Source organism: Gavialis gangeticus, unplaced genomic scaffold, assembly GCF_001723915.1.
Source record: "Gavialis gangeticus isolate Ggan-Ray unplaced genomic scaffold, GavGan_comp1, whole genome shotgun sequence".
NCBI classification, from domain to species: domain Eukaryota; kingdom Metazoa; phylum Chordata; order Crocodylia; family Gavialidae; genus Gavialis; species Gavialis gangeticus.
Window position 1 is genome coordinate 31,827,814 of NW_017728995.1, and position 15,064 is coordinate 31,842,877.

At 52.7% G+C, this 15,064-nt stretch overlaps 2 protein-coding genes across 4 annotated transcripts in view; one reads left to right on the forward strand and one right to left on the reverse strand.

The window, feature by feature from the left end:
* The window catches only part of SLC51A (solute carrier family 51 alpha subunit), a 10,525-nt gene extending 8,980 nt beyond the window's left edge, over positions 1-1,545 (forward strand). The window contains exons 8-9 of one of the 2 annotated variants that reach the window (XM_019503460.1): positions 799-904; positions 1,093-1,545. In XM_019503460.1, the coding sequence (XP_019359005.1) occupies positions 799-904; positions 1,093-1,229 (243 nt within the window). In that variant the 3' untranslated portion in view covers positions 1,230-1,545. The remainder of the gene's footprint in view (positions 1-798; positions 905-1,092) is intronic. The other variant, XM_019503459.1, reaches the window with a different exon arrangement.
* A 3,752-nt stretch (positions 1,546-5,297) lies between these two features.
* PCYT1A (phosphate cytidylyltransferase 1, choline, alpha) overlaps positions 5,298-15,064 on the reverse strand; it is a 24,637-nt gene continuing 14,870 nt past the window's right edge. For both annotated transcript variants that reach the window (XM_019503462.1, XM_019503463.1), the window contains 5 exons: positions 11,900-12,051; positions 10,932-11,010; positions 8,449-8,591; positions 7,108-7,296; positions 5,298-6,536 (listed from right to left, as the gene is read on the reverse strand). In XM_019503462.1, coding sequence (XP_019359007.1) covers positions 6,330-6,536; positions 7,108-7,296; positions 8,449-8,591; positions 10,932-11,010; positions 11,900-12,051 — 770 coding nt within the window. In that variant the 3' untranslated portion in view covers positions 5,298-6,329. The remainder of the gene's footprint in view (positions 6,537-7,107; positions 7,297-8,448; positions 8,592-10,931; positions 11,011-11,899; positions 12,052-15,064) is intronic.

Consider the following 15,064-nt stretch of genomic DNA (forward strand, 5'->3'; position numbering starts at 1 on the left):
GACTCTTAGATTACCTTTCTCCCCTTGAGCTGGCTGTCTGCCCACCTCAAACCACTCCCCGAAGCTACCTCTGCATCTTGAGGAGCACAGGGCTGGAATGGGCTACAGGCCAGCGGCATTGCTAAGGGAGATGCTGTTTGCCTCTCCTTGCCCCTGCCACTTACCCCATGGGCACACCGGGCAGACACAACACAGTTGCTGAGGGCAAGAGCCTTCAGGGGCGTGGGGAGCTGGTTGCATGGAGGATACACAGAAATGGGGGAGAAACTGGTCTCACGGGAGGAGTTGGGTGTGATCCAGGTCAGACAAAGTCCGCCCAACCCAGCTGGCAGCGACTGTGGCTGTGTGGCCAGAGCCCCCGGAGTGGTCCTGCCACGCATTTAATTTAAGGAGCGATGGAAACCAGCCACAAAAATAGTTCACGTTTCTGTGCAATGTCTTTGTGGCTGGTTTCCAACCAATCCCCTGAGCGCGTGGCCGGGTTATCATTTGGGATGTGATGAATAGACTAATTGTGCCTCAAGTGTAATGTCTGCCAGAGCCAAAGAGGCTAAGGTGGAGTGACAAACCTGAGCAGCTACCCCAGTACCGCCACCACGGGTCAGTCACGTCCAACTGGTCTAATAGCACCATGCCTCTGCTGGCCCACGGGCACCATCCCTGGGGAATACAGCCGACAAAGGGGAGAGGGTGGACTGGGGTTTGCCCCATCTTCCCAAGAGGTATGAATGGCTTTCTCCTGTACTGATAGACCCCCCCCAAGCCTGCCGCTAACTGCTCCCGACTTTCTCATGGCAGTCACTGCTCATCCTGACTGCGCTGCAGCCCTCCATCTTCAGCATCTTGGCCAACGGTGGCCAGATCGCCTGCGCCCCGCCGTTCTCCTCCAAGGCCAGATCCCAGCGTGAGTAGGGGGCAGGACCAGGCAGAGTGCGAAACCCAGCTGCTTGCAGCAGGGAAACAAGGGAGCGAATGTCTGGTGCTCCAAGCACCTCCCTAGCCCCGTGAAGGAAAGTTTTATCTCCCCCACTCAAACTACTGCCTGGCTGAGACATGCCATTGACCCCTTTTTTTTTAACCTTTGCTTTGCAGATATGAACATGCAGCTGCTGGTCCTGCAGACCTTCCTCATGACGGTGCTGACGCGGATGTACTACCGAAAGAGGGACGACAAGCCGGGCTACGAGACTTTTGGCCCTGCGGAGGCAGACGGCGACATCAAAGTCTAAGCCAGAAGTGCATGTGAACTTGTGAAAGGCAGGAGAGCCTATGGCATGAGGTGTGCCGACCTGAATGCCCCCTCTGCAGGGTCCCTGCAACCCAGGCCCTATTTCCCCCAGAACTGGCCTGACGCCCTCATGGGAGGGGGATGCAGAGTCTGCGCTGATACAGAAACACCTGAAACCCGGAGGGCTTGAACCAAGGCTCTTCTGGTCTCAGCTGGGGCTTTATGCGTAATGTGCCTTGCGCACACCGTCACTGAGCACAGAATAAAAGGGCTTTGGCACTTCTGCTATGGTCATCAGTGTTGCTTCCTGGAGTCACTTAATGAGCCCCTTGCGGCACAGCTCAGTCGTGAGGTCCCAGGGATGCCTCAGCTCCCCTGTCTGGGGATATTATAAGGCTATGACCACATGGATTAGTAGCAAGCCAGCGAGGCAGCACTGACCACACAGCAGCTGCTCACGTGTGTCCGCTCTGACCTGCAGTAAGTTAAATGCCAGAATGGAAGAGGGATAAATGAAGCAGCAAGGGATACGTTGCTGTGGTTTAGCCTCTGCTTAATGTGGGGTAGGAGCAGACACACTCAATAGCTAATGGTGAGCAGATGAAATGCAGTCGCTTCCCCATCGGCTCCATCTGTCCAGCTCCTTTTACAGTACACAGGACAATCCATGCCCTACACGGTTGGTGGGAGGCTGAACAAAACCAGTGCAGGCCCAGTCCAGCCCATTAGGAACCAGCGTTACCAGCTGCCCTGCTGTGAACAGTGAAGACACAAACATCTGCCACTGCCCTGGAATTAGTCACCCAGGGAGCCCCACCTGCTTCAGCAACGTGGGCCTTCCTGGAGGCGACTGGCGAGCTCTCTCAGCGTGCAGAGTCAGCGGCAAAGCCGAGAAGAACCAGAGCCCCTGGGCTGTAGCAGGTGTTTTCCGCTGGCCGCATTTCAGCACGTGACACAGAAGGCACGTTCCCTCTGCTTTGTGGAACGTGCCAGCAGTCTGGGACTAAATCAGACCCCCCAGGGACCCCAAACCCCTGGACAGCAGCAGGAGGGAGGAAACTGGTAATAAATAAATAAATAAATAAATAAAGTGTCATTAACTCAGTTCTTGGTCAATCCCAGCTTTGCACCTAGGAGGGGCAAGGCTATGGAAAGCTAGGGCTGACAGGCCCTTGTTAAAGGGTTGCAGAAGACAGCAAAACCGTGACCACTGAGGAAGCTGAAGGAGGTGTCAGAGGCGGAGGGGTTGGGTAAAATTACTTTTGTGTTTATTGGGCTAAACATAAAAGTCAGAAACCAACTCAAGAACAAGCCAGTGATGCACACATGGAAACCGAGACGGTGAACACTGATTGAGAAAGGGATGCCCCCCGGCTGTGGAAACGTGACTGGCAAGAGAAGCCACCCACCCCTCTCGTGTGGACCCAGCGTGGCAGCAGACCTCAGCTAGGCTGCCAAAACCCGTGAGGGTCTCCAGCACTGGGATCCCCAGGCGGTTTAATCCACATTGCCTCCTGGCTCCCCTGTGATGGCGATGCTTCAGTGAGCGGAGGTGAAGTTAAAGAACAACAATTCAGAACTTAAAATGTGGATGCCAACACATCCCTCCATCCCTTTTGTGCATTTTGGAAACCTCCCCCCCTAAAACTAAACCAATGAGTGCTCTCAGAGAAGAAAACCAAACCGTTGCTCTGACACCTTGCAAGCGGCTGTATTTTGGAGAGCCTGTTTGGTTCACTGGAAAAAGACAAAACCTGGGACAAACCATAATCCCACTGTGATTAGTTACAAGATTGTCCAGTTCCACGCAGTTCGTGAGACTCCTACGATGATGCGTTGCTGGAGGTGTTCCCAACAGATGCAGCTTTTGAGGACATGAGCAGCGGCACTGGGGAATGGGACTGCATGCATCTGAGAAAGCTCTTTATCTGTGCACTGAGCTGAATGAGGCACAAGCAAGGCCTGGGTGGCCGCGTTCAAAGGCAGTACGTCCAGCGAGAAAGTCTCCTGCACTGACAAGCAAGGGATGCATCCGGGCTCCCCACAGAACAATTCCCCCTTGTGCATGTTCCAGATATACCAGGACGAAGGGGACAGTCACCGAGGAGGAGGGAGAAAAATGCACCCTGGAACATAAACCCTATTGACGGGTGCTTGGAGGAAAAGGGGATGGAGCCTCCCAGGGCTCGGGTCTGGGGTCACTGTGAGGGATTAACGGAGGACAGATGTATTCTGCTTCCTCTCACCCAGCTTACAGAGCCTTCTTCTGAAACCCAACCTACACGCCACTGGGTGTCAAAACATCACAGCTGTACAGCTGAAGCAATTTTGCCTTCAGTTCAGTTCAATCATCTACTGTTCTTGCCGCGGCCATCCTCCCTGCCCACCTGAAAACGCTTTGCGAGGGTTTGCTTTCAAAGCTGACAGCACTGGGGTGCAGATCAGGGCTGGCCCGATGCTGTCCTCTTGTGCTGTTGCAGCAAGGGACTCCTATGGATGACATGGCACTACTTTCCATCTGAATACTGCAGAGGCGCCCGGGAGGTGGCTCTCCACTGCAGGGCACCAGTCTGGAGCCGCCTTCTTCTCCTTTGCCACTCTGTAGTATTTGGCTGACCAGCCTCGTGTGACAAGCTGTGGAAGAGGCCGCGTGCGGTCAAGGTAGAGCTTGAACGGTGCTGAACAAACTGCACGAGGTAACACAGTGGGAAACCCAGCCTGTCTCTTCTGCAGCTCAGTGCATTGCAGGTTTTGCCACAGCGAGAGTGTTGCCTCTGCCCGTCTCACAGCACCAGACACGAAAGGTGCCAGGCAAATGGTGAGATGATGCCATTTCAGTACATGCCACATTAAGCATGGGGAGCTGAGTGTCCATCTCCATGTGCAAAGTGCAAGGGGGAAATGAGGGGTGTTGGCGACCAATGGCTTTGCTAAATCCAGCTCTGTGCGGATCCTGGGCACACAAGGCCTTGCAGAGGCCAGGACGCTGGTGGGCTGCCTTGGGAGCAGGCCAACATCAGAAACAGTCACTAGTAGTGAAAGAATACTGCTGCTCACCCTGTGCCTAGCGATGGCCAGGCCCTAAGCTGCCCACCCCCCGAATTGTGCGATCAGCTGGGGATATCACCTATGGGCTCTAGTGTCTACTAAGGGGGGGTGGGGAATACGTCGACATTAAACACCCTGTGCTCTTCGGTCACGCAGATACCGAAGAATGAAAAGTAACGTGCTTCCTTCCATCTTGTGGCTGGAAACGAAACAACGGTTCCGCTGCAGCAGCTCAGCACGTGCCCAAGCGCAAAATCCAGCTGGTGTTTCAGGCAGCCAAAAGCTTTCCCTTGCTTCAGTGGAACTACATGATGAAGGTGCACACATGCATGTGTCTGACCCAACACGGTGGGGAGGAACCGTCCATAAACAGCCTCCACAACAGCAGCATGAAGAACAGCTTGACGGATGGAAGAAGGGTGGCCCCTTTGAAGATGAGGATGGTCAGGTTCAACAGAAGCCTCTTTCTGCGGACAATGGCTCTAGTGTCTGTCTGTCACTTCCTTGGACCAGACACCCCACATTTGGAGAACGCCTGTCCATTAGCTCTTGAGACTCTGCCCTGGCCTCATCATCAGCTCCCCAGCACCAGGGCACTCTGCTCAGGGGACTCTTTCTGAATGGGAGACGCTAGGACAAACACCAGCAGAAAAAAACCACACACGTGGGAGATTCACAGCCGACTCTGCTCTGTCCAGACGGCTCCTGGTTTAGAGAGAAGCCTGCTGGGACCACGACCTGCCTGCCCAAGTCACCCCCGTGGGAGCTCGCAGATGGCACCGCTACGGATGCTGCTAAGTAGCAAGGGACATTCAAAGCTCAACACAGACGTTTATTATGGACTTGATGGCAATACGTCACGGGACCAGACTGGGCAGCGAGCAGGTTGGGGCCAAGCAATTAAAACCCGAAGAGGAGTGGTTTGCTCTGAGGCTATTTCAGGGCCCCTCCAAAGCAGTCGGGAGGCCACGCACCTGTATTTAAGGTGCAGCTGATTTAACACTGATACGAAGCTGCCAGCCCAAGGGCTTTTTTACAGTTGTGGCTTCATCACAGGGGTATGAAAGATGGATCCCTGCCTCTCTGCATGCGGTAATTTAAACACACAGACACACGAGGGAGGGGGGAAGGCAGAAGCAAACAGCTTGCATCTTCTAGCTGGGCTCACACATGCACAAGACGACACAGCGGGTGTCCTGGAAAAAAAATTAATGCTCTTCTCACAACGGCTGGGCAGGGGTGAGAAAAAGTTCTTAGCTTGGGATTCAGCAATCCTTCCAGAGACATGCCTGATTAAACAATCCCTGAAGGCCTTTCCCCCTGGCTTCGGCAGCCAGCCTTTGAACAGCGAATGCTGCACTAACTAGGTTTGTGCTATGCTACAGAGTGTGCGGCCACATCTGTCCTGCAGCGTCTTCTAACCTGGCGCTGTCCCCACACAAGAGGCACCGCAAGAGCGCTCAGACCTCTGTGCCATGTGACTAGGACAGGCTGGGAACCACAGCTAAGAGAAGCAAGAGCTTTTCTGAGATCTGGGGAGTTCCTGGCACAGCACAGACATCTCTACACAATTAAAAAAAGAGAGCATTTCCCCCACACTCCTGCTCTTGGCACTGTCTCCCAGGCTGAGGAGTGCGGACAGCCACGACCCAATGGACTCAGCAGCCAGGCCGGCTGCTACCCGGGGGGCAACAGAAGACTGCGGTGGGTCAGAGAAGAGACCCCAGCTCTTCTCCCCATGCCTGCCGCATCCAGCAGAGGTTAACAGGGGCAAGCCCTAGAGCCAGCCTGTGATTAAAAGAATACCCTTATTTTTTTCTCTTTAAATAAAATCTTTCCCCCTGGAAACCGCTGGGACGTAAACAATAAAAAGGGGTGTGGGGAGGTGAGAATGTGCTTCCAGGGCAGTAGCCCTTTCTCAGAGCAGGCAAAGCCCCCACCTGCCATCAGCCTCGCCTGTGCCTATCGTGCTCCTGCTCAGCTGTGAAGCCCCCGTCGGGGTTAGAGTTGGGATCGGATGAGGCATGACGGGCAGTCAGCCCCCGCCGGCCACTTAATCCTCCTCGTCCTCGCTGATGTCATAGGTAATGGTGGCCTCGTTCCTGGTGCGGTTGGCCGGTGAGGCCGGCGGGGTCTTGGCGGAGAAGGGCCAGCGGAAGGAGGGGGACGGGGACCGGTCGTGTGTTGGGCTGCTACTGGGGCTCTGCCGGGGGCTGATGGCCTGCAGCATCCGGCCCTTGCCTTCCTTCAGCATGTGTTTCTGGGGAGAGGAGGCACACAGGAGCAAGGTTACAGATGTGGGTTGGAGGTGTCATGCCACGAAAGACAGCTTGTGTGCCATGCCGGGAGCTGCCCTGTCCCACCACAATGTTAGGCTGCAATAGGAAGACTATGCAAGACCCTCAGTGGGGCTGTGGCCCTGAGGACGTTTTATACAGGACAACTCCTTTGAAGCAGACTGCTCCTGGCAAGCATTGGTGGCATGCAGCTGGACCCCTATGGCGCCAGGTACCTGTACATAAAAATCTCGCCTCTACGCCTTCAGTTCAAGCCCACTCAGGGACAGCAGTGATGGGAAGTTACCACAAGAACTGGAGCCTCAGTGGTCATCTCCCTAGTGTCCAGGAATCTGTAAGCGTCCCCATTGAAGGTGGGTGCTGGGCATAACTGGGGACAGAGGCCTACACGATACCTGGGATGGGTTAACTGTAGGTCACTGCTCTGCCAAGCTGTGGTCTGAGAAGCACTATGACCAGCCAGAGAGCCATCTGCCATTCTAACCCCTCCCCTTCCCCCATCCCCATCCCCCCGCAGCCTCCCATCCTTATTACCAGTGCTCCTTCAGGGCCAAACATCTCCAGGAAGTTGCCAATGAACTCCCGGGACTTCTCCTCCCATTTCTGAATGAGGTCGATGCTCTTCTCCTCCACCTTCTGCACAAACTCCTTGGATTTCTCCTCCACGTCCTTCACCCGCTTCTTCACCTTGTCCACACGCTCCTGCAGGTGGTACTTCTTCTCCTGCGGATGCAAGCAGGGGCATTAGGAAAATTAGCAATTACATTTCCCCACACACCATTCTGCAAGGGAACTGTCACTCGGACCTAGAGCGCCTGGGCTTGTTCAATAGTGGCTCCTGGATCTCAGTCTTTCCTCCTCTTCAACTGGTTCCTTCCTTACCCTACAGGGCAGCTGCAGAGTAAGTCTGAAAGACTCTGGAAACGCCAGTCCCAGAGAAAGCAGAGGAGACCTGCAGAGCAGTTTAGAGTCTAAGGTAAATCAAGGTCTGTGAGCAACAAATGAGGTGGCAAATACAGACTTTGTGACATCTGAATCAGAATGTACCGCCGATGGTATCTGCCAGAAGGGGCAAACAGAACTACTTTGGCACCCTCCAGCTCTGTGTTTCTATATCAGATTGTCTCCATATACGAGATGGAGCCAGAACGGTCCAGTCACTGGAAAGGAAACACACAACCTACCACTTGACTACCCAGCCCTGCTGGTTGATAGAGAAGTTAGTCAGTACAGACTCAGCCTCGCCCACCCCTTCAGAGCTGGGCTGGTCCTGCAGGACTAAGAGGGGGAATGGTTGTGACTGCAGAAGCAAGCAGATCCTGTTCCTGCCCTGGGGAATAACACACTGCTGGTTTCCCTTGTCAGGATTGAACCAGGTGAAAGCCATGTGCTGGCAACAACAAAACAGCCCCCTGGGAGGTGCTTCCCTTCCCTCACAGCTCCAGGGGACTCAACACCCATACAGCTCCCAGCTGCGAATAAACAGATGAAGCTTCAATCAAATATGCAAGCTCCATTTTCCTTGGCACAGGCATGAAGCCAGTACCTGTTTTATGCAGCCACATTTCTCAGGGAATGAAAGCAGTGCCGTGATCTCAGTTATTTCCACTCCTCCCCTTAACCAGAAGCTCTCTCTCCTACGCTGACTTTCCAAGGGGACAAAATCAGAGGTGTTACAGCATGAAAAAACCCACAAGGGCCCTGGAGAAGATGGACTCTTTAGCTTGGTGGACTTACTGCAGTTCCCTTGGACTGGAACAGTGCCTGCAGGGCACAACAGGATATGGCTCCCACTAAGTTCCATGCTACTCAAAGGCGCAGCCAGAGACAGCCTTTGATCTGGGGCAGCCCACGCTGAAATGTGCCCTGACTCACATTGATAAAGCTGACGTTGAGCTCCTTGGCCGTGTAGCCCCTCTGCAGGTTCCGCCGGGCATAGACATCATAGTCCCGCACGATACGGGTGATGATATCCGATGTGGAGATCCCCTCCGTCCTTTGGGTGGGAGCAAACATGCCTACGCCAGGGAGACAGAACCCAGGACAGCTGGAGCTCAGGGGGCAGCCACGACGGACTGCTGCAGCATTTCACAGACTCTCACTTTTATCACCCTCTTTAACTGCTCATTTTCCAGTTGGCCTTTTACTTATTACCCATCCCCAAGCCTGGGATTCAAACTTCTAGGAGGCAACTAAAAAGACAGAGCGGGCTTCACAGGGTCACAAAAATGAGCAAAGGATGGGAAAATCTGCCTCAGAGAAAGGCTCCAGGGCTCAAGCTATTTCAGCTCATCCACGAGCATGGCATCTGTGTGTGCAGGTGTATGAAATCTGGTTGCAGTTTATCAGAACCTATATGGGGAAGAAACCTTTGATCACAGGTTGTTGGACCTTTGGCTGCTAGGTGCAAATACCACATCTCTCATACTACACGGCCCAGAATATAATATTCACCTTGCTTTTGAAAGGCAGAATGAAGGAAAGAAAATATTTTTCCAAGTTAAGGCTGCATGGAGCACAGACAGAGCCTAATCTTCAGCTGACACACCCTCCCCTTTTTTGCTTAACTAAAGCTGAAACCCTAGCTGCTGCTGATGACTGGTCTCCATAGATGGACCTATGACTTTGAAAAAACCTGAAAGAATCTCCAAGGCTGAAATAAGAGAGAGAGACCAGAAGCAGCTGGAGGCAGGAATGGACTCAGGGCTGTCCTAGGGACTCTGCTATGCTGCAGGGATGACTGGATAACCATCAATGGACCCTTCTGGATTTTAAGGCTATGGAAATCAGCTCAGTAATAGCCCTGGGCCCCACTCCAAAACTGCCCTGGCAGACCTCTCCTTCTGCAGAGTTCCACTAAGTCTATGGTGCTTACAACAGCATGAGGATTGGTCCATGATAGGGCCACGGTCACAGACTGCAAGCAGAAGGTGACTTTTCACTGGCTTTCTCCTACTGGGGGAATGGGACTTGCATATGCATGCAGGTTCTCCCTTTATGGTGCTGTTAAGGCTGATGTCTTCAGACAGCCCTCGATGGTCTGGCAGAAATCTGCCCGCAACCCTGCAGGACCACGCATGCCGACGTAAGGATCCATCTGGCTGCAGCTAATGCTCTGTGCTCCTTTCTGCAAAAAAAGGTTCCCCTGCTTAATGGGCAGCCAGTCAGCCACTGGGCCTGCGCGTGTGGCAAGTAGCATGCCTAGAAAGGGATCTTGGATTCTACACCTCTCAAAACACAGTGCTTATTTAGTATTAGGCTGATTGCAAAGATGGGCTCTGAATATGAAGGCACTTTTGTACCAAGGATGGGAATCGGGGAAGGGGAACTTTCAGTTCAAAGGGCATTTTGTGCAGGGCTGTTGCAAGCGGGCCTGGGCTTTGCTTGGTTCTCTTTGCTGCTATCAGAGATGTCTTTTAATGGAGGCTTCTCCTGCACTGACCTCACGGATGCCGATCTGTTAAGGGACAAAAGACGACAGACTGAACGTAAGAGGAAAGCACCTTTGTCTGAGCTATGTCACTATGGCAGAGTGAGAAGGTCCCACAATGTAAGAGGGAAAAGTTCCATTTAAACTCAATAGGTACAAAAGCCAGATCCTCCTTTTGACCATCCTCAACCAAGAGATGAGGAAGACTGGTTATCTCTAGACCATGGCAAAATGGACAAGACCCACGCATACAACAACGGGCTGCTCATTTTGTTCTCAGCTGAACAGTAGAACCTGGATTTTTTTATACCTGGGTTGTTTGCAAACTGCTTCATTTGACAAATTAAGGATGAGCTGCTTGGCCACTAGCTGCAGGTTTTACTTCAAAGGGCATCACTTCTCCCATCAGCTGGAGACCAGTGGTGGGAAGAGGCACCCGTGGAAATACAAGCCGCAGCCAAGAGCTATGGCACCTCCACAGTCCCAGATGGGATGTTGCTGCAGCTACATCTACCCCAACTACTTTGCAAACCCCCAAGTTCATGGCAGGGGCCAGGAACCTACCTTAGTGAAGGATCCAGGGGATCCTGGATCTACTAAATCTCAGGCATGCAGACCTTACCCATGGGATATGCTAAGTGCAGCATTTCAGGGCTAAATGGGGAGGCCTGGTGAGAAGAGTGCTGGGCTGTAGCCAGGGAGAGCAAAGACTTTTGGTTTCTCAGTGTGTCACTGCATGGGCTTCCTCCTCACTGCCCTGGAAAGGAGCACCTGACATGGCCCTAGCAATGACAGCAGTGGAGGAGCCTAGGGAAAGGTGATCTCAGCCATTCGTGCCATGCTTGGCAGTAGTGGGCACTAGTTATAGCAGTGCTTTCCAGGAACAGGTGCCAACAGTGACCGGTCAGTGCTGTGTCTTAGGGCTCACCTGCGTCTTTGATGTGCTTGTAGACATCATCGCTGCCAGCGGAGGAATACGGGATGTCGTCATGGGCAACAAAATCGATCTGGAAGTTAGAAAGGGGAGAAAAACGTTGGGGTGAACTCTCCTGGGCCCCATGAGGAAGTGTTTGTTAGTAGGGGAAAGCAATGGTCAGGATGTTAGTGCATGTTGCCGGAGCACAGATAGGTGTGTTCCAAAATACGGATCTGCCAAGGGCTTTCTTAAAGAGCGAGTTTAGTCCTTGACACCCCAGTCCTCCTGACTGATCCTATTGCAGGTCGAGTGTCAGAGTGAAAGGAACCTGGAGCCAGGAAATGCGTCAGAGACGCTGGCATGGAGAGCCGGCTGACCCAGACAAGGCCCGCTGCCAGCAGGTAGCCTAGCGTGGCTAGCTAAAAAGCCCTGCGTGTGCTGGGCCCATGTCAGCATGCAGCCTGAGGCAGGATGGTGAATTGTCTTGATCTCCATCTGCATTAACATGTGCAATAAAAATCACGCACCTCCCTTTAAGTCCACCTGAGGCTTTTATCTCTTCAGACCCAGGAATTTTAAATTGACCTGAGACTTCTGTCCCTTCAGACCCAGAAGCCTGCTGTTTGCTTTACAGTCACCTGCTGCTACCTCAGGTGACCCTTTGTTCCTGCCCAACGACACAGCAGAGCCCAGGACAGATTCCCTCTATCTGTGACCTTCAGGCTTCTCACCTCCTTGCCAAGCCAGTGCCCAGATGGCAGTAGCACCTGCCATTCCAGGCTAATTCTGGTTGTGTTCCTAACTGCTTCAGAAATAAACATGCCTTGGATCCGACGCAGGATTTTAAATGGAAAAGGGCTGCTTTGGGAACAATGCTCCCAGGGAGGTGCGACAGCCCACCACCCCAAGCCCTTCCCACAGCCAGCTGGCACTTAGCGGAGTCCCAAAAAAGCTTGTGGCTACTGCAGGCTGTGCCTTACCCTGTGCTCTTTTAGGAACTCAGGGGTGAGCGTCCATGGTGCGTTCCTCACCACCTCGTCCACGTAGCGGCAGTGCTGTACCGCATCGTACCGCTCATTTTCGTTCATCACCGTGAAGCCCTTGAAGTTGTGGGTCAGCTCGTCACTGCACACTGTGGAGAGGGGCGCGTTGCCGGGAAGGTTAGCTAAACACACTGCCCTCATCCCAGAGCCCACTGCCTGCCTCTCTGCACCCTGACACAGCTGGTGCTTGCATCCCACCAGGCACAGCTGGCACAGCCTGAGCGGCACTGGAGGCAATGGTGAATCAGGAGGCGTATCCAGGTCTCCTCTCCAAACAACACAGCTTTGGTGTGGGAAGGAGGGACAGTTGGAGGGGACAGAAGACAGTAAGGAGGCAAAAGGGCTTTTCCAACCAATTCCACTGGCTCACTGGGAGGAACTGGCCCTCTAACTCACTAGGATCTCTATGCCAAACCCTCAGAAGAGTCTGGCAGTAATCAATACACAAGTCTAAAAATAGAGCTAACAGCTAAGAAGCTGGTCTCACTACCAGGTTGATTCAGCTGTGCCAAAATAAACCAACCTCTCTTTGTAAGCTCTGCACACAGCTTTGAGAAGGAATGAGTCATCTTCAGTAGAGATGCACTGATATATTGGTTGCATATCGGATCAGCACCAATAAAAGGGAAATTTACTTTATTCGCTACCGGCTTTTTTGGCCACTGGAGCTGATGATGCTCTCCAATAAATATAATTAATTATGCCTTCTGACCGGGGCCCCCAGACGCCTGGTTTCCCTCTCCCGCATGGGGCCAGGGCACCTAGAAGCTTGGGTTCCCTTGGGAAACAGCAGGTTTCCCCTTGCAGGTGGGCAACATTCTAGCCTGCAAGGGGTCCTGCTTGGGGTTGCTGGAAGCGAGTCGCAGAGGGCACCATGTGCATGTGCACAGCCTCACGTGTGCAGGCGGCCAAGAAAACAGCCAGGCAGCATGGAGAACAGATCCCTGCAGGTAAGTCTACAAGACGGGAAGGGATGTGGGGGAGGAAAGGGGTGTGCGTGTGTGCAGGGGGCAGATTGAGGCCCCCATGGTAAGGGAGGGAGTGGGCAAGGGGCAGGATGTGCTACCCAGTCAGGGTGGTGCTTGGGACCTGAGGCCAGGGCAGGGAGTGGGACAGAGCCACGGGCAGCTTGTCCAGAGGGTGCAGGGGGGGCGTTATATAAACCAAAAAAGAAAAAGGTTTATTTATGTCAGTACATTTTAAAGTGCTGGCATAAATAAACCTTTTTGTTTTTGTTTGACGTACTCCAGCAGCCTCCAGTGTCACATGTAACCAAATCAGTTATCAGATCAGTATTGGCTAACATGGCTGGTTAATAGTTGGCTATCGCTATCAGCTAAGAAAATCTTTAGTGGTGCACTCCTACTCTTCAGTGATCAGATCTTGAAGTAACCCACATATTGCCACCCCCCGGCCACAGACCAATTACTTGTACACCTACTAAACATCCCTCCGATCTCATCCGTCCCCAGCAGCCCCACAACAGAGCTGCATCCAACATTCTACTAGGATTCAAGTCAATGCAGATTTCAAACCCAAATGACAAATGCTTCACTTCTTGGGATGAACAGGCAACTTTTGAAACATGTGGGTGTGCAATCTGCCAGACAGCAAGGTGGCTCAACTGTGGTCTGCTTTATGTATCTGAGTAATTATTCTATAGATGCCACTTGAATATATTCTGTGGCTTTTAAGCCCACATACGCATTCACTTCCTACCATCGATTACAACAAAAAACCCTACAAAAAAAGTGTAAGAATGCTATGGTAAGGGCAGCCCTCGACTGACACCAAAAAAATGGAAAAGAAACCCCCCTGAACAAAGAATGTCCTGTAGGACGTTTGCTAAGATTTGTATAGGTGTCTTCAGCTTTAAGAAGCTGGTACGTGGTTCAAAAGATGAGCCAGTGGTCTTACCAGCTCAGATGTGCTAGTGCTGAAGGACCAACAGACTGACTTGAGGTTACTTCTAGATGGAAAAACTTATGAGGCTGTTGGATTCCTGCCCTGTGGTGGTTAACCAGGAGAAAGGAGGATCACAGGCCCCTTTGGCAGGTATGGCTGTGTTCATGGCTGGGAGCCAGGGGCCAATGCCACAGCAGCAAGCCAGAAGCAATGGCTTCTTTTCCTTCTGAAGTGGTGGCCTGGCTGGGGCCTCCTGCTGGAAGTCCCCATTGGTGCTCCCTACTGGTGGAGACTCCCATTCTGAAGTCCTTGGCACCACCCAAGGAGGCTGGATCGGGTTAAGAGCATGCTCGCTAGACAAATTCTGGGCTCCAAGTGCAGTTAGTTTCCAAGTGGGCCAGTCACCAGCTATCTAAGACACCTCAGATGATAGATCAGGCAGCCCACGGACATCTCATCTACCCCAATCAACTTAGACTGAATCTCAGAAAAAAAACTTCTTCACCGTTAGAACAGTGATGCAGTGGAATAGATGCCTAAGAAAGTTGTGGACTCTCCATTGCTGGAGGTGCTCAAGAGGCTGGACAGCCACTGGTCAGGGATGACCTAGGTGTAGCAATGCCTATGTTCTACCATGGGGATTTTCTAAGCTTCTGGACTTTGCTGGTTGCCCCCTCCCCACCTTTCTGCTACACACGTCAAGGTTTTTGCCTTCCTCAGGGGCACTACGTTTTGGCTGCAGCCCAGGCTGGTGATTTTGCCTAGGCTGCACCAGTGCTGCTGCTGGGACTTAAAGTTGGAGGTTCCTGGCTAGGGAGTCTTCCCACTCTGCTCAGGGTTGGAGTGATCACCATATTTGGGGTCAGGAAGGAATTTCACCCAACAGTCAGACTGGTTTTGGGGAGGCAGGGGGGCTTCCTCTGTAGTGGGGGGCACAGCCTCTACCTGGAGCTTCTTAAGCATATATTAACAACCTTTCATAGAAGCAGGACACTAGCTGCTGTGGTCCCCCTGCTTTACCTGTGGCAGGTTTGGGTGTCATATCTTGCGTTGTATCAGAGTTGACAGTAGTTTTACTAAGAGGTTGGACAATGGATTTGTACACAATGATTTGGACAGGGCCGATCCTGCCTCAGGCAGGGGGGTTGGATTAGATGTGACCTCTGGAGGTCCCTTCCAGCTCCATTCCTCTATTCA